The following is an 18,799-nucleotide window of genomic DNA, read 5'->3' as shown; positions in this document are numbered from 1 at the left end:
TTTTCAGAGTTGTCTGCCCTGGCGTCCAGTAACTTTTTGTCCCGAGTTTCAGACACTGCTATTGTTACGGTCAATTGTCTCACGCGTTTGATCGGAAAGCACTGGATTGTTGAGAGACATAGAGAATCAATTTGGGGACGGAGTGGGGATTTATTGTGAAAAGGGTAACACCCAAAGCGGTCCGAGCGTGCGTCGGCGTTTCACTTGCACGCGTGTGTGTCGCTCATGCTCTCGCACCGTCGACATCGGACGTAGCAGCACCACACAAACTTGCAGGCGCATCGATGCACGTGGCGCTCCACGTGCGTGTTGTAGCCACGGCCGCAGCACAGCAACTTGCAGCCGTCCGACCCCCCCGAGGTGCGGTTGCAGCGGCGTCCCCTGGTGCCGAACACGCCGCGGCGCTGGTCCTCCAGGCAGTAGTTGGGCGACTTGCTGACAAAGACCAGCTGGTGCTTGTCGGGCGGCGGGCGGCTCTGCCCTTGTCCCGGCGCTGGGGGGTCCTTCTTCTTGAAGCGCACGCCGCCCTCGTAGCGCTCCTTCAAGTAGGCGCCCACCCGGCCGAACGGCGCCATCGTCCGCCAGCACGTCTTGACGGCGCACGAGCCCGAAACACCGTGGCAGCGGCAGTCCGTCGACATGGTGCTCGCCACCGCCTGCGGGACGCGCCGCCCGTGTGGGAGGAGGAGAACCACCGAAGAAGAAACTCGACTCAGCAAGATCCAATGACGACAAGAAGACCAAAGAAGGGAAAGGTGGAGAAAAACTAACATCAAAGAAAAGGTAAGTAAACAAGAACAAAGCGCAAAAAAGACACGCATCAAGGACTGCTCAAAAGCACTCGTGGGGACTTAAGACAACCGACACCTCCGGACGAGTTGCGTCCATAATTTGTAAAATCACTTCAAATCACTTCTACTGAGCGCATTTGACATATACGCATATAGCTATACGTTACGTTTTAAAACTCGCACGAAATCGTCATGAAGTCTCGTTTTCGAGTTGATAACGATGCCGGCCGCAGTGACGTCACGGAGGGAACGCCCCTGACCGAGAAAGTGACACACAATGTATTTTGCGCACTTTGTTTCATCTGAAAACACTGTGTTGATGGCGAAATTAGAAGGAAAACTAGATAAATAACGGCATGGTGAATCGTTGTATGGCAGCCAATTGCGGTAACACGCAAAAAGAAGGTGTACGTTTTTTTCTGATATCAGTTACCAAACAAAAATATGGTGTCGGTTGTCCTTTCAAGGACATCAGAAAAAGTGACATCAGAAAAACGGTTTATAGCATCTAAAATGCCTAAAACACGCAGGCTGATATTTATAGTCAAACGCAAAACACCAATAAAAATGACTTAAAGTTGCCCAAAACTGCCACAAGTGAGCTCAAAACTGGAGAGGTTCAGAAAGTCCCGCCCCCAGGTACTCCTTCACAAACTGCCTTGCTCCAGAATCAAAACAATGGCTTCAGAGAGTTCAGATTCGGAAAAAGATCCTTTCTTGTTACTCATCCAGTTACAGTGAGACCTCAACTTACAAACACCTTAACTTACAAACTTTTTGTCTTACAAACGTCAAATTGATGAAAATTAAACCTTATAATAAGCACTATTTTCATAATACACACCCACCACGGCTGACGGAGTGATCTTCGGCGGAAGCACACGACCGAACAGCACCAGAGGTTAAGTTAGCAACAGTCCTTATGGAAGGTGACTCTCCTTCCATAAGCCATCGACGACCATCGAAAAGGTCAATAAAACTTTATTTTACAGCACAGTTTATTTCTTTAATTACAGTCCTCATGTAATGCGCCTCTCTTTCCAAACAGCAATTCCCTTTGACCTCCAACGCCCTTCCATCAAGCCATCAATGACCATCACAAATGTAAATAAAGTGACTTTATGATACAATGCAGTGTATTTCTTTCATTACAATACAATAGCACATTTATTATACATAAAACAAGGTATGTTGTGTGTAGTTTTAAGGCTTATTTAGTTGAAAAGTATCTTTTATGGAAACCCGGGAACGGCTTATTCCCATTTTAATGATTTCCTATGGGATTTTTTTTTTAAGATACACACTTTTCGCCTTACACACTCTGTCTGGGAACCAATTAAGTTCGTAAGTTGAGGTCTCACTGTATTTCGAATTTAATCACGGGGTCAAGAAAAGCATTCGTTTTCGATTCAAAGAAAAGACTGTCGGAATAATACCGTAACGTCCGGTGCTTGTGTTGCGCATGTCACACTGAGGGGCATTACACCACGTACCAAGTTTGACTGTCATCCATGCGTCCTTTCGGCTACACCAAAGAGCTCGGTACCCGTCCTGAAGAATGTCATCATCTTTGGCTTGGAAGAGCTCCATTTTACTTCCGGTTAGCTCCTCGTTGGAAATGGGCTGCTTTGTCCGCTGGGAATTTCTGCAAACTTCCACCTTCTTTATGCGTCTTAACGCAATTGGCTGCCACACATCGATTCGCCATCGCGTTATTTATCTAGTTTTCCTTCTAATTTTGCCATCAACACGAAGTTTTCAGACCAATAAAGGTACCCAAAATGCATTTTGTATCGCTTTCTCTGTCAGGGGCGTTTCTTCCGTGACGTCAGGAATCGTCACCAACTCGAAAACAAGACTTCCTGAATATACAGAGCGAGTCTTAAAAGGTAAAATATCGCTACATGCGGTGGAATCTTATTAAAATGCGCTCAGTAGAAGTCACTTGAAGCCATTTTACAAACTATGGACGCAACTTGTCCGGAGGTGTCGGTTGTCCTTTAAGAGGAACGACCCAGGAAAGGAGGAAGAGGAGCAAGAGGAGGCGTGCGTTTCGGACCTGCCTGCCGGCTTCGCTGTTGTGCTGGTTCATCCGCAGGAGGGCGTCCGCACGCGTCCCGGCCGAGGCGTTGACGGAGGCGTGCGCCAGGAAACGCCGGCTGAACCAGGTCCCGTACTGGACGTGGTCCGAGCAGCCGCCCCAGTGCCAGGCTTCCGCCGGGCCTTGGAGGCGGCCGTCGCAGCCGCACTCACTCACGTTGCCTCGGCTACAGAAGCGCGTGACGGCGTGCACCAGACCGGCTGCCATCACCGCGTATACAAACGCCGCCTCTTTGGTTCCTTCAAAGCGGGGAAGGAAACGGCACTCGTTTCAAACCAACCGACAGACAGCGGATTGGTCAGCGCTCGACGGCTGACCAGATGAGCGGCGGGCAGTGGGCTCGATTTACCAAAACTTGCCCACTAGGGGGCAGCGCAATATTTAAACTTGACGAAATCCTTGTTTTGCAAACTCCTTACAGGAGGGTCTTGCAGATGCTTTGAGCGCAAAGACGTTCGCTGGGCGAGTTCTACACGAGCAACCAAGGCTCAACTTAGCATTTTTAGCTGATGTGCATCACTTTTAATGATTTACTAGAAGCCTAACTGCAGTGCCGGGCGAATCAGTATTTATTTATTTTTTTTAACGCGGGCCACATTTTAGTTTTGGTTTCCTCTCGGGGGCCATTTTGATTTTGGGGAAGCCATTAGGATGTTTCATCTCCATCGCATATTACATACAAGTCTGACTTTCTAGCTAGCGATCTAGCTGGCTAGCTAGTTGCTATCTATTAGCTAGCTAGCTATATATTAGCTATTTATAAGATATCTAGCTAGCTACCTATCTATTAGTTATCTATTAGCTAGCTAACTTTCTATCTATTTGAGTTAATCGGGTTGAGTGAACGCTGGCGCGTGTGACTGCCGCTGCTCACCCACAGAAAAACTGATCCTGTGACTGTAAAGTGACCTTTACAGAATCAGAATCATCTTTACTTGGCGTACTTGGCAATAAAGATGATTCTGATTCAGAGTTTTGAAAGCCGCTCAGAAATGTCTTTATTATTATTATTATTATTATTATTATATACAGTAAAGTCTCGTTATATCGATATCGGATATATCGATAGTCCCGGTTATATCGATACTATTTCTATGCACGAAAGGAGAAAATTACATGCGCGCAGGGTTGGATATATCGATAGTCCCGGTTATATCGATATTTTTCGGACTCCCGAGAATATCGATATAACGAGACCTTACTGTATATTATATCGTGTTTTTTTTTTTCTTTTGAATAGCCAACCACACGTCGGTTCAGCCGAGCGAGATGTGTCATCGTTGCGCCAATCAAAACTTACCGCTGGTCAGCTGGTGTCCAAAGACGGCCGGGTCGCGGCCGGTGGAGCAGTTCCACCTCTCGTGCCGGAACTGGTTTTGGCACTCGCCGAGGGCCAGCCGGGCGGCCTCCACGATGCTGGGCGCCAGGAAGCTCCGCTTGCGGCACACCTCGGCCTGCTCGGCGCTCAGGGGGAGCGAGCGGCAGCCGTCGTCTCGCGACCGTCCGCGGCCCGTCCCGTCCTCCCCCAAAAGCCTTGACCGCAAAACACATAAAACGACTGTCAGAAGGCCTTCGATTGTCGGTGGGGTCGAGGTTGCAACAAATACGATCCGTCGTAGTATTCGTCGATCCACAACTTTAGTACTCGCAATACTATTTTGGATTGGATGTACCTTCCTTTATTCATCTTGCAGTGGAGAAATTTACATTTCACAGCAGCAACTTTATGAAAGGAAGAGGAAAGGAAAGAAAGAAGTAGAAAAACAAAATACAGGAGCTTTGTGTACGATCTGTTTCAAAGCCAATCATCCCATTTGATCATCAAGACAAGTACTCCAAAACGCCTCCCTATAAACAGTGAGACCTCAGCTAACGAACACCTTATCTTACAAACTTTTCGTCTTACGAATGTCAAATTTATGAAAATTAAACCTTATAATAAGCACTATTTTCATAATACACACCCACCACGGTTGGCGGAGTGATCTTCGGCGGAAGCACACCAAAGCACACGACCTACGGATCTGGCGGAGTGATCTTCGGCGGAAGCACGCGACCGAACAGCGCTCCAGCCGGCGCTACTTTCCACACCACCTCTCATTGAATGCACACGTCGATCGCCTCCTTGGAGCTTTTTGCTGATAATTTTACGATTATGGAACCGAAAAAAAAAAACACCACGGGCTCGTGTTTAGCCGATGAAGACACAAAATAAAATCACCGTCGCTGAGAAGAAGGAGATAATTGAAAAACACGAACGAGGTGTACGTTTGTGTGATTTAATGGCCGAGCACGGCTATGCTAAGTCAACCATTGCTACCATTCTCCGGAACAGAAACGCCATCAAAGGTGCGTCTGTTGAAAAGGTGTTTCCGTGCTCTCAAAGCGACTAAAAAAAAACTTTATTTTACAGCATTTTTTATTAATTTCTTTAATTACAGTCCTCATGTAATGCGCCTCTCTTTCCAAACAGCAATTCCCTTTGAGCTTCAACCTCCAACGCCATCCCATCAAGCCATAAATGACCATCACAGATGTAAATAAAGTGACTTTATGACACAATTCAGTGTATTTCTTTCATTAAAATACAATATCACATTTATTATACATAGAATAAGGTATGTTGTGTGTAGTTTTAAGGCTTATTTAGTTGAAAAGTATCTTTTATGGAAACCAGGGAATGTCTCACTGTACAGTATACAGTACATTCAGTGTATTGGCTAACTAACAACATGTATCTAACTGGCTAGCTAGCTATTAGCTACAGTAAAGTCTCGTTATATCGATATTCAAGGGAGTCCGAAAAAATATCGATATAACCGGGACTATCGATATATCCGACCCTGTTTGCATGTAATTTTCTCCGTGCGTGCATAGAAATAGTATCGATATAACCGGGACTATCGATATATCCGATATCGATATAACGAGACTTTACTGTATATAGCTATCTAAGTGGCTAGCTATCTATCTGTCGGCTATCTATTTGATATCTATTAGCTGGCTAGCGAGCTTTCTATTAAATTCTATTGAATTCTGACTATTCTCAGAATTCTGACTTTGAAGTGAGAATTCTGACTTTATTCTCAGAATTCTGATTTTAAAGTGAGAATTCTGAGAATAAAGTCAGAATCTTGCGAACCATATTATTTTTCTTCAGTGGCCCTAATCCTCTTCCGTACATCAACCACTGGGAAATAAACAAATGCATTTCTCGCTTATGACACCCCTTGAGCCCCTCAGCTGAAAGGACGACCGCCTCCCCACTATACCACGCCCGTCCTTTTGCTAATTCGCCGTCCAAGACAATAAAGTGTCATGCTAAGTAAGAGAAGGTCGTCGAGCCATGATCCATGTTAATTTTCAGAAATCTTCAATAGGGAGATGTTTGTACTCCCGACTCTGTCGTGCATGTTACAATTATGTGAGCGTTACAAGTATAAATCAGAAGTAAACAAAATTAGTACATTAAATTAGTATAAAAAGTATTTTTTTGACAATTTTTCACCTTACAAATGAATTGTCTGTATTGTGTGAACGGTTGCTTTACAAAGTGAGTATTGTAGTCAAAATGGGGAGTCTCCCGACCAAATCGTGGGACTTAACTTGTATGAGCTACTGTTGAATTCACCTGGTCGGAATAATGAGCGACACGTGCGTCCGCGGGCGACCCGTCGGCGTCAAACGACGACCACAAAGCACCCCCAACCCCAGGCCCCCAACGAAGCACCCCCAACCCCACGCGCACCACCACCTCAGTCGCCAGCCAAGCGACGTACGACGGTACTCACATCCAGCTGGCCTGGCAGCACAACGGGCACACGCACAGGAGCACCGTCAGCGCGCACATCCGTCGCGCCTGGACCCGGTTCGGATTGGAGTCCATGGATAGCCGCGGGCCGTCCTCATCAGCGTCCGGGGAGGAACCGCCGCGCCACGTCCCTCGGCGGAGCCCCGCAGTGACGTCATAGATCCACGGTAATTGGACGGACAATCAGCGGCCGCGTGACGCTCGCGAAAGGGGCGGGAACGGTGAAAAACAACTCTCCCCCCCCCCAATCCTCGCACCTACACCCCCACGCCCACAAACACACTGTTCAGGGCAGATTTAACTCATACACTGCCAGACGGGCAAAAATGTGTCCACTCCGGTGCCAGGGTTTTTGTCATCGGCACTCCAATTCAAGGACCCACAGAATATTTAGTTTTAGGACTACATAAACACTCAATACAGCGTAAGAAACCTTAGACTCTCTTATTTCATCAAGGGAAAAAAAGAGTTAATTCCTAAATTATATGGATTTGGAGTTATATGAGCTTGAAATGAGGGCGGCTGTCCAAAATACAATGCAATACAGACATATTGGTTTATATTGCGTTTTAATAACATTCTGTCGCTGGAACAAAGCGCGAACGTGGAAAAAAGGGAAATGCTGCCCCTTGTGGAAAAGAAAAAAAAACAATGCCAGAGGTCTGACCAGCGCTTTATTGGCACGAAAAAAAACTAAACCTGAACAAATTCGGGAATGGTGCTCTACTTCATGCAGGTTACAAACGCTTTAGCGCCACGGTGGCTGGCGGACGAGTTGGAACTGGCGGGTATCTTGTCATTGGTTGCCACGACAACAAAAATATAATTTATGTAGACTTGTTGTTCTGTTTGTAAAAGTGTTTAATGTTTCTATGCGAAACTTTATGTGTGTGTTTTTCTAAAAATCGTCTTCGATACTTTATTCATAACGTTTGTTTGTCATTGTCACTTCCGTGTCAGGTGTTTTCGATAAAAGCGAGTACGGCGAGACAGACGGAACGAGACTAATGCGAGCAGAGCAACTGCTCGATAGAGAACGACAGTCTCGACTCTACGTCAACGTTTATCTACTTTCCGTTAATAAGGTGCACACGTTTTCACTGTTATCTACAGCGGTCGAGGATGACGCTTCGTACTGATGTCACAACGCTTCTTTAGAGTGAAACGCTTGATGGAAACCGTGATGGAAAGCCATCCGCCAATCGACTCTGTGAGAACGGCCGCGACAAGACGCCATTGGTCGAGGCACTTCGTCCCAATCCGACCCAACTTTGCTTACTTGAGCAGAACCTCCGTAGGTGACCGGTGGTCAGCCACTGGACTCTGCCTACTACCATGACAGTCCGCCGGGTGTTGACCAGAGTCCGAGACGGGTAATACAAGTAGGTCACCGGCATGCGTTCCCCGCTCACGTTGCGGTAGAGCAGCGTGCCAGGTGAGGCGCTCCGTCAGTGTGACGGTTTGCCAGGTGGTGATGGTGGTGGATCCCACAAAACGAGGCGGGAGGGAGCAGCAGGGTGTCATTGACAAATTGTATGAAATAAACTCAGCACAAACCAAATCGGGAGCAAACGCATATAATGACCCGATAACGAACGGTCGTGCCGGGAGTCCTTTTAACTGCCACTGATTGAAACAACCAACACCTGTGCAGGTGGGGCCCTACTTTGCCACCCGTTACTCGCAAACCAGATCGTGACGGTCAAAAAGTACAACGCGCTGCGATTGGTGGAGTCTTCCAGGAACCGCACCCGTGGAAGACGCCATTAGCGCACCGTCCTACCCGCTACGCATTGGCGCAGCCGGGCGGTTGCCAGGCGACTTCCTGCCGATCGCACATCCTGTTGTCAGAACAGTTGAGGTGCGGCAACCAGCCGGCGACCTTCAAGCTCAGGCGCAGAGCCACCACATCAGCGCCTGACGGCAAACGGCGCAAAGCGAACGAGCGAGCGGACCGGACAGCTGACACCTGGGCCGTGTTTTGACAGGCACGAATAATAAAATATTTTTTACATTCCTCATGATTGGTAAAAATCCAGCCAAACTATCAGAATAAAAGTAGAATCGCAGTGTACATACAAGGTTACTGCGACCTGGCCTGCACACTGCTCATTAGCTTACACGCTTGCAAGTACATTGATGCTAATTAGAATCAGAACCTTTTCCCTCCACAAAGGCGAATGCTCCGGTGGATTCAAGCTAAAGTGTACTCGCATTTTTTTTTTTTTACTGGTCTGGCTTATTTAAAGGGGCGTTTACCTGTTTCAACATGAAAGCCAGTATCATCCAATCAAAATTGCGCTTTCTGCAGCCCCAACAGGAAATGAACAGCGAAAAAGCCAGAATGTGTATGTTTTATCGGTGAGCCATATGCAATCATCAAAAGAGCCATACAGTGAGACCTCAACTTACGAACTTAATTGGTTCCCAGAGTGTGTAAGGTGAAAAGTGTGTATCTCAAAAAAAAATTCCCATAGGAAACCATTAAAATGGGAATAATCCGTTCCTGGGTTTCCATAAAATATACTTTTCAACTAAATACGCCTTAAAACTACACACAACATACCTTATTCTATGTATAATAAATGTGCTATTGTATTGTAATGAAAGAAATACACTGCATTGTATCATAAAGTCACTTTATTTACATTTGTGATGGTCATTTATGGCTTGATGGAATGGCGTTGGAAGTCAAAGGGAATTGCTGTTTGGAAAGAGAGGCGCATTACATGACGAATGTAATTAAAGTTTTATTGACCTTTTTGATGGTTGTTGATGGCTTATGGAAGGAGAGTCACCTTCCATAAGGACTGTTGCTAACTTAACCTCTGGTGCTGTTCAGTCGTGCCCTTTTCTCGCAACTTGCTGTCAGAGGATGAAAGAAAGGAAGTGGGTGGATTGGGAGGGGGGGTCATTGCTCATTGCTGATTGAGTGCAGGGAGGCGGGGGGATCAAAGGTCAAATCAACGGCGCGCCCCACGGGGGCCTGGGAGCCGCCGGCGCCTTGTCTGGATGGACTTGAGGGACGGCCTCCGCTGGACGGGCGCGCACGCGCGGCGCGACTATGCCAACGCGGCGGCGGCCGCTCTTCTTCTTTCTTGTCAGCCTCCAACGCGGCGGCGACACATTCCGCACGTCGGCGCCGCTCATCGCAACAAAGTGACACAAGAAAACTTAACAGGGATTTTCTTGTTGGTACTCCGGCTTGGCTCGACCCGGCCCGGCCCTTCAAACGACGCAGCCTGAAAACGACGCGAGCGCGCACGCCTTTTTTTTTTCTTGGAAGCGGCTCACATCTCTCAACACGCAACCTTTGGTTGCAGTGCCGCCCTTTCAAAAGGGCGTTTTGAGGAAAAGATGCTTCCAAAAGCAACAACGCTAATAATAATTATCATAATAATTTCAGTTATAAGCGCCTTTCAAAACTCTCAAGGTCACTTGACAGTCACAGGTTACGTTTTTATGTGGGTGAGCGGCGGCAGCCACACGCGCCAGCGTTCTCAAATAGATGGGAAGCTAGCTACCTAGCTAATAGATAGTTAGCCAGCCAGCTAGACCGCTAATAGATAGCTAGCTATTAGCAGTTTAGCTGGCTGGCTAGCTATCTAATAGATAACTAACAGATGGCAAATAGGTAGCTTGATAACTAGCTCGACTGTCATCATTTATGATGAAACAGGAACCCTAACCATGACTTGTTTTCAAAGTTTACTCCCTTTGGGCTACTCCCGTTTCCTCCCATACTCCACAAATATCAGGTTGATGGATCACAATGGAAAGCTAGTTCCTCATCAATTGTGTTCTGTTTAATTGGGTTGATAGCTTTTTGCATCAAGTGTACAGATGGCTTGTGCGGGTTGTTTGTGGAACCTGATTGATGGGAATTTTAACCTTGCAGTCTACACTCTGCCTTTGAACTATCAATAAAGTTGAAACGAGTCCAAATTTCACTGTGTTTTCTATCAATTTTCTCTCTCTGTCTTCTGCCTGTCTCTTTAATGTTTAAACCCCCCACCCCACCCTCGCTGCTGCATTCTCGACCAATCACGTGGCTTTAACCGAAGACTGGGGGGTGGGGAATAGAGGACAAAAACAATCGGCTGTCATTTTATTGTGAGAACGGTATTATTGTCGTCGCCGCGATGCTGCGCGATGTCTTACACAAACACGCGCAACCGGAGTGACAACAACACTGTCGCGCAACCGGAGTGACAATAGCACTGTCGCGCAACCGGAGTGACAACAGAACTGTCGCGCAACCCGAGTGACAACAGAACTGTCGCGCAACCGGAGTGACAACAGTACTGTCGCGCAACCGGAGTGACAACAACACTGTCGCGCAACCGGAGTGACAACAACACTGTCGCGCAACCGGAGTGACAACAGAACTGTCACGCAACCGGAGTGACAACAGCACTGTCGCGCAACCCGAGTGACAACAGAACTGTCGCGCAACCCGAGTGACAACAGAACTGTCGCGCAACCGGAGTGACAACAGCACTGTCGCGCAACCCGAGTGACAACAACACTGTCGCGCAACCGGAGTGACAACAACACTGTCGCGCAACCGGAGTGACAACAGCACTGTCGCGCAACCCGAGTGACAACAACACTGTCGCGCAACCGGAGTGACAACAACACTGTCGCGCAACCGGAGTGACAACAGTACTGTCGCGCAACCGGAGTGACAACAGCACTGTCGCGCAACCGGAGTGACAACAGCACTGTCGCGCAACCGGAGTGACAACAGCACTGTCACGCAACCGGAGTGACAACAGAACTGTCGCGCAACCGGAGTGACAACAACACTGTCGCACACGTGCGCGACAGTGTTGTTGTCACTCGTTTCTAACGCTGTATTAAATATTTACGTAGTCCTAAAACTCAATATACTGTAGGCCCTGGAATTCGAGTGACAATGACAAAAACCCTGGCACCGGAGTGGACACATTTTTGCATGTCTGGTAGTGAATGAGTTAGGGTATAAATGGTTAATGATGGAGCACGTCGACCTCACCGCGCACAGGTGGTGGTGAGGGGGTCCAATTCCAGCTAGAGCCTTCCTGTGCCCGCGTGGTTTTTCTAGGAGTACGCTGGTTTCTCCAAAGATGGTTTCTCCAAAGACATTCATGGTGGACCAATTGTCCAGAGGTGTGTTTGCGGTTGATTGGCAACCATTTTAGGGCATACCCCTGCTTGCTGGGATTGGCCTTAGGCGCACCCTCCTAAGGAGAAGCCGATCAGAAGGTGGACGGATGAATGGATGGACGGATGGACGGATGCAAGACAGATCGCAGGCAAAGCAAAGGGCAGACCATCTGGACGTTGAGAAAAAAAAAAGCACGTTTATTGTTAAAAGGCAGCAACCAGTGCTGACGGCGCTCCACGTTGGCTTGTTTCATGGCGTCGTCTACTTGTGCCTGCTTCCACGTCGCTTCATGGCGGCCGTGCACTGCGGACAGTACCACTTCCCTTTGGGGGCCTCGCTTAGACCCACACAGCCATAATGGAACCACTCGATGGGACACTGCAGAGCCAGTGGACACACACAGGTCACACAAAAGAAAAAAAAAACACACAAAAGCAATCAAGTGGGCAACTCGACTATTCATTTGCATTTGAGCCCCATTTCGGCTCGGGTGCGACTTGCTCCGCCCCCCCAAAAAAAAAAATCCTTTGATTGAGTTGGAGAGGGCTTGACCATCCGGGACTCCATTTCCAACTAGAAACCATTAAAATGAGAATAATCCGTTCCCATGGCCCCATAAAACATAATTTCCTACTAAATAAGCCTTACAACTACACAAAATATACCTTTTATGTATATGAATTTTATGTATAATAAATGCGTTGTTGTATTGTAATTAAATAAATAAACTACCGTATAATAAAGTCGTTTTATTTACCGTTGTGATGGTCGTTGATGTAGTTGCCTCGTGATGATATCCGAGTGAGGTTGCCGTGCTTTCTCGGTGATAATACCCTCACTCACTGTCCACCGCTAGCTGCTTTTCATGAATCCAAATCAACAGAAGTTTTTCAACCTCCTTCATTCGCTTATAAATGAAATGTATTATTATTATTATTGCCTGTGATCGTTGCTTAGACAACACAGAAACACCCTTAGCCATACGTAGCAATGGTCGACTTAGCGTACTGGTACGCTAAGTCACACTAACGCGCACCTTGTTGGTGTTTTTCGAGGATCTCCCGCTCGAATGTACAGTAAAGTCTCGTTATATTGATATTCAAGGGAGTCCGAAAAAATATCGATATAACCGGGACTATCGATATATCCAACCCTGTTTGCATGTAATTTTCTCCGTGCGTGCATAGAAATAGTATCGATATAACCGGGACTATCGATATATCCGATATCGATATAATGAGACTTTACTGTAATTTTGTTTTGTGTCCTCTTCGGCTGAACACGAGCCTGTGGTGGGGTCTTTTTCCGTCCCATAATGGCAAATGTACTCTACTTGATAACAAACCACATCTGCACTCAAATAAAGGGGGTGACAAAAAGTCCGCCAGCCACCGCGGCTCTGTTCCGCCGTGTGGTTTGGTGTTCATCCGCCAAAAACTAGTCCGCCGTCCACTTTGTGGTTTGGTTCGTCCGCCGAAAACTAGTTTGCCAACCAAGACTACACACTCGCGAATTTAATGTTTGTGAGGCGAAAAGTTCGTGAGCTAAAACGTTCGTAAGTGTCACAGTATTAGCAACTGGTATTCGCCAGTTGCTAAGTCCCCAAAAGGAGCCTTCACCAAGTCACAAATTGTCCCCGAGTATTTCAAACATCCACGTGAATTCCCCGCGGAGGACGCGGCAGCGTGCGTTACTTACATCCGTGTTGTCGCAGCCCACCATCTCCCCATAGGACACCTGCAATCAATAGATGGTTCGGTGAGCGATGGGCCGAAGGGGCGGCGGCGGCGCCGCGGAGCACCTGACCTGGTTGCAGATGCAGTAGCGCGGCTCGTTGGGGTCGTAGGTCCAGTCCACTTGGCCGCTGGCCTCGGCTTCGGGCAGCGCCGACGCCTGCTGCGAAAGTTCCTGAGCCAACGCCGACGACGACGAGCACGATGAGAGCGAAGACGACGACGATGACGACGACGACGACTGGTGGTGGTTGGAAGACGACTTCACGCCGCCTCTGGACAAGAGCAAACGGAACCGACATCAGGAGGGGCGCCGAAGGGGCGCTGGCCTTCCCGTTCCTTCCCGGACCTCTGATCACAGCAAGCCATTATTAATAATAATAATAGTAATACTATAATAATAATAATAATAAAAATATTATTAATATAAAATAATATTAAAATAATACTAATAATATTAAAATAATACTAATAATATTAAAATAATATTAAACTAATATTAAAAACATAATAAAAAATTATAATAATAAAATAATACTAATAAAACGATAATAAAATAAGAAAAAATTAATAATAAAATACTAACATAATAGTAAAAAAATAATAAAATAATAATAAAAGAATAATAATAATAATAATAATAATAATTTCATTTATAAGCACCTTTCACAACTCTCAGACACTTTACAGCACAGGTGTCCAAGTCAAGGCCCGCGGGCCAAATGCGGCCCGCCACATTATTTTTTTCGGCCCGCGAAAGCAAATCAAACTTGTTAAATTGCATGATGATTGCTAAAATCTGAGCCAAAAAATTCATATTTTTGGATGTCAACCACAATAAAAGTCATTATTCTTGACTTCAGATTTGAAAACGAGTTATTCATTAATTTGCTGCGTGCTCTATATGTAATATTTGAAGGGATTTAAACATTCTAATGGCTTCCCCAAATTCAGAACGGCCCTCGAGAGGAAACCAGAACTACAATGTGGCCCGCGGCAAAAAATGACATTGACACCCCTGCTTTACATTCACAGGATATTTTTTTTCTGCGGGTGAGCAGCGGTAGCCATACGCGCTAGCGTTCATTCAACCCCGAAGTAACAAAGTAAAAAAAAAAAACAAAAGCATCCTTCCACATTTTTGCTCTTACTTGGACTTGCGGCCACGGGAGTCCGAATTGACGACGACGGCGGCGGCGGCGGCCGCGGTGGCGACAGCGGGGGCCAGCGTCTGCGTCAACGTGGAAGCCAGCGCAGAAGACGGATACGGAGACGCCTCGCGGGACAACGAGAAGTCTCGGCTCAGCTGGAAGTCATTGTTTTTGATGGCCTCGTAGCTCGCCTTCAGGCTGGAGGTCCGCCGACCCTCCTTCATCTAGCGGAGTCACACACATTGTTGTCGTCAAGCAGAATGCCAATTCGACGACCGCCAAAGTGCGTTTGATGGGGTGTCCGACGAGTGATCGCATCGACTGTTCCATTGGCCGACTTCAAATTGTGCAAAGATTCCAAATTCGGCCTCTCAACACAACGCGACCTTTCAAAACTGCACATTTGCCTTCAATTTGGAAATGACAACCAATGGTTAGTTTCGGTCGATTTTCTGACGGACAAATTGGGACGCAGGGATGAGAATGACGAATGAGAATAAAAAAGGCGGCGGGGGACGGGGGGTAGACACGCAATGTTGCTAGCTAGCCTGCACACTGCTCATTAGCTTGCACGCTTGCTTTCTGCTGCCTCTCACAGTTAGTATATTGATGCTAACGTTAGCATCATAGTGCCACTGACATTCGACTGTTTCATCGATGCTATTGTTTCATTGCAAATTTGAATCTATCAAATTAGAACCTGTTCTCTCCACAAAGGCGAATCGTTTATTCAAAAGGGGGCGTTTACCTAAGTCAAGATCACCCAATCAAAACGGCGCTTTCCGCCAACACAAGCCGAAACAGGAAATGACCAGCGAAAAAGCGAGAATACATATTTAGTTTTATATTTAGTCAGAAATCCGCCGATTGGCGGAAAATTCTCATCCGTGATTTGTGGGGACGCGAGGACGTTTTGTCGCTCTAACCTGTGCGGTGGCCTGCACGGCCTGCGCCGCGGCCATGCTGATGGCGCCGGCTCCGGCGGCGGGTCCGGCGGGAAGAGAGCTCAAGCCGTACGAGGTCAACGGTTGGGCCGAGTTGACGCCGTAGATGTTGTTGGTGGCCGCCGCCGCCGCTGATGACGAGGTGCTGTTGCTACGGCAACCTGAACAGGACATAATGAACGGACGGGTTGGGTGGCGAGCAGAAGCCTTTAACGCCTGGATCTGCCCACGCGCCTACCTGCTGCGTTCTCCTTGCAGCCGTCCGATGTCAACGTGGAGAGCAATGCTTCGGATTTGAACTTCTTCTCAGGGACGTGTTCTGTCGTATGGTGGGCGGAAGCGCTGTACCTTCTCTCTATCGCCACGGAAACCAAAATGAGCGCGCCACAAAGACGAGGCGACGTCGGTGGCGGCGGACGAGTTCAACTCACTCTCTGCGGCGGGGTGAGAGTGGACGTGATGGTTGTTGACGGGCTGAGAAGGGCTGTCCATCTCTAGCGAGCCTGCAGGACGGGCGCAAACGGGGGATGTGACCGGGATGCGCACGGTGAGCCGGCGCCGGTGACGGTCACTCACGTCTCTCCAGGATCTCGGTGATGCCTGCGTTGTCAGCCTCCAGCTCCATCTTGAACTTGGCCAGCTCCTGGTCCAGCTTGCGCAGGTGGCGGTCCACCTGAGGGCCAGAGGGACATCCGCTGTGGCCGACGGCCCAACTGCGTGCGCGTTCTGCGGGGCGGGCGACTGACGGGAACAACTCACCAGATCGTAAATCTGATTGGCCAGTTGCACTTTCTCATCTGCATCTTCCAGAGCTTTGTAATAATCCTGAAGACAAACACGTCAATCAAAACCAACCAAACTCTCATATGTGCTCGTCCACACGCACGCCAGGTGGGAAAAAAAAACTCAAATATGGACATCTCAAAGCAACGCAGCTGCGATCGCTAATCGGTTTTCACTCAGTTCTTAGGAAAAGCGACCAAAATCAATGCAAGATTCTTTGTTTTTTTGAGAATGGGCTCTTTGGCTGGGAAATGCGTCTCCTTGGGAAAACGAGGCCACCGAACAAATGAAACGTGGCGAAGGTGAGCTGAAATTTGCAATCGACGCATCTGACCTTCTTGATGACCTCCATGTGCTCCTCTCTCCATTCCGGTTTGTTCTTCTTGGCGTTGATAAAGAAGTCCACGACCTTCTGCTCCAGCTGGTCAGTGGCGTCTGAACACCACAGCAGAATGGGCCCGTGTTAGTTCAGGTGACGTTGCAAAGGAATACTCTGTGTTCTTTTTTTTTTGCCCGCCATTAACCTGTCGTCCTCCTCTCCCGAGTTCGTCTTCAACGATTATCACCAATAGTAGGTACGCTACAGTGACCTATATTCCAGCGTGATTGTTTCTGTCCAGTGAACCGAGCGCACTCTGTACTCGCATTGCATTTTTGAGAAGTACGTAATCTTATTTCGTGGGATTTTCCAGCTTATGATGACGTATTACGCGTTTCCCTCCATGCTGGTTCTTGAAATTTCCGAATACGACAACGAGAAAAAATTGCTTTTTGCTAACACTACAGTTTATAAAGGTGAGTAAGTTGTGTTTTTATAACTCATAGAAGTGGTAGAATATATATTTTTCTCCATAACTGCAACGTTTCAAGCAAAAAGAAGCATTAGCATCTATATTTCTAGAGCTCGCAATTTTCTTTCCTAGTATTCAGTGACAGCCATTTTGGATTTATGATGAAAATCTGCCTGCATTCGATCGTTGATATTTGCTAATTTATATTTTGAATCTTTTCTTGTGTTTTCTGATCTAGTTTAGAATTTCAAAATCTTTCCAATGGTACCTTACTGGTTAATATCTAATAAGGTATGATAGTTTAAACTGTAAAAGAACTCGGTCACATATTTTTATTGTTTAACTGTGTAATTACAGGCAGAAAATCCCCTCATATTTCGTAAATTAAACATTCCATTATGTCCTTATACGGTAAAGTCTTGTTATATCGATATCGGATATATCGATAGTCCCGGTTATATCGATAGTATTTCTATGCACGCACGGAGAAAATTACATGCAAACAGGGTTGGATATATCGATAGTCCTGGTTATATCGATATTTTTTCGGACTCCCTTGAATATCGATATAACGAGACTTTACTGTACTTGTCTTAGAACAATATTCTATACATATTTTGAAAGCTATTTAATGCACTTTAATATAGTATTAGAAAATGTGCGATAAATTATTATTGAATATTTTTTGTCACATCCCTACTTTATACAGCTGGACGTTTTCACTTGACGTCCAGCATTTGGTATGAGCCGGTTTTTAAGCCCTCGATGACTCAAGTTGACTACCTGTGTACCCCATTTGCTTTACTTTACGGTGTCTGTCCTCTGTTAGCTTTTTTTTTGTCCGTCACTAACCAGTCCTCCTCTCCCGAGTTCGTCTTCTACGATTGTCACCAATAGAAATGCTTTGTCATGTCTTTAAACGCCACATCATTTTCCCTTTCCCGATGATCGTCCGTATTCAATGCCTTTAACTAAGTCTGCTTGCATCTCCAAAGCACACGACGGAGCTTCCTCTGACTATCGTCTAATATACATTAGAAACGGCAAATGTGTGGCGTGTTGTGCGGTGCTTTCTGAGAGCTCGGTGGAAGAGTTCGGACATACTTTGGACCTGGAGGTCCATCTCTCTCATTTCCGTAAACCGGTCGCGGAGATCCATGGGAAGCTGCTCGATCACTGAAAGAGGGAAGAGGGGAGGGGGGGTGAGACGCGCTAGCTCGGCGAGGCTAATAGTCCGACACGCACAAGGTGGCGAAGAGGCCAAAATCCTCACCGTGCACCCCCAACCGCCCCAGACGGTTTTATACTTACTCTCCAGATAATCTTCTAGGTACAACATGTCGCCAAAAGGAACTCGAATGCGTTAATGGGCACAAATGATTTCCTTTTAAAATGGCGCCGAGTAGACTCGCTCCTGCCGACGCTTTTTCTTCTCTCATCATAGAGCGCACACCCGGGCTTAGGCCTGTACTCTGCTGCCCCGTCCGTCAAAAAGTGGTATTGCATCAACATATCCCATTCATCCGTTTTATTTTCACTGCCGCT

At 47.0% G+C, this 18,799-nt stretch overlaps 3 protein-coding genes across 4 annotated transcripts in view; all 3 read right to left on the bottom strand.

The window, feature by feature from the left end:
- The window catches only part of eps8a (EGFR pathway substrate 8, signaling adaptor a), a 64,357-nt gene that overhangs the window by 27,085 nt on the left and 18,473 nt on the right, over window positions 1-18,799 (bottom strand). The gene's annotated exons all lie outside the window — the stretch shown is intronic.
- Window positions 145-6,843, bottom strand: wnt16 (wingless-type MMTV integration site family, member 16). Its single transcript, XM_088988582.1, has 4 exons — window positions 6,684-6,843; window positions 4,193-4,425; window positions 2,851-3,131; window positions 145-656 (listed from the first exon to the last, which is right to left on the bottom strand). Exons 1-4 carry the CDS (start codon window positions 6,776-6,778, stop codon window positions 201-203), a joined length of 1,065 nt encoding a protein of 354 aa, XP_088844708.1. The 5' UTR covers window positions 6,779-6,843; the 3' UTR covers window positions 145-200.
- ing3 (inhibitor of growth family, member 3) lies at window positions 12,029-18,704 on the bottom strand. 2 transcript variants are annotated; one of them, XM_088988580.1, is made up of 12 exons: window positions 18,566-18,704; window positions 18,359-18,430; window positions 16,798-16,898; window positions 16,440-16,505; window positions 16,257-16,353; window positions 16,112-16,183; window positions 15,919-16,035; window positions 15,663-15,841; window positions 14,737-14,960; window positions 13,659-13,860; window positions 13,551-13,589; window positions 12,029-12,230 (listed from the first exon to the last, which is right to left on the bottom strand). In XM_088988580.1, exons 1-12 carry the CDS (start codon window positions 18,591-18,593, stop codon window positions 12,114-12,116), a joined length of 1,314 nt encoding a protein of 437 aa, XP_088844706.1. In that variant the 5' UTR covers window positions 18,594-18,704; the 3' UTR covers window positions 12,029-12,113. The 2 variants fall into 2 exon arrangements, with proteins under 2 accessions (XP_088844706.1, XP_088844707.1); XM_088988581.1 differs by lacking the exons at window positions 18,359-18,430; window positions 18,566-18,704 and adding an exon at window positions 18,107-18,318.

Source organism: Hippocampus bargibanti, linkage group LG22 (genome assembly GCF_051943395.1).
Source record: "Hippocampus bargibanti isolate YZ-2025 linkage group LG22, ASM5194339v1, whole genome shotgun sequence".
NCBI classification, from domain to species: domain Eukaryota; kingdom Metazoa; phylum Chordata; class Actinopteri; order Syngnathiformes; family Syngnathidae; genus Hippocampus; species Hippocampus bargibanti.
The sequence above is the reverse complement of the archived record's forward strand: the minus strand, read 5'-3'. Positions and strand labels throughout refer to the sequence as shown.

Coding starts and splice junctions, on each gene's coding strand:
- wnt16 (XM_088988582.1), bottom strand. CDS start 6,778: ATGGACTCCAATCCGAACCGGGTCCAGGCGCGACGGATGTGCGCGCTG. Junction 4,426..6,683: donor TGCTGCCAGGCCAGCTGGAT/GTGAGTACCGTC, acceptor TTTGCGGTCAAG/GCTTTTGGGGGAGGACGGGA. Junction 3,132..4,192: donor TGGACACCAGCTGACCAGCG/GTAAGTTTTGAT, acceptor CCCGCTTTGAAG/GAACCAAAGAGGCGGCGTTT.
- ing3 (XM_088988580.1), bottom strand. CDS start 18,593: ATGTTGTACCTAGAAGATTATCTGGAGA. Junction 18,431..18,565: donor CCTAGAAGATTATCTGGAGA/GTAAGTATAAAA, acceptor TCCCTCTTTCAG/TGATCGAGCAGCTTCCCATG. Junction 16,036..16,111: donor CTCTCACCCCGCCGCAGAGA/GTGAGTTGAACT, acceptor CCGTGGCGATAG/AGAGAAGGTACAGCGCTTCC.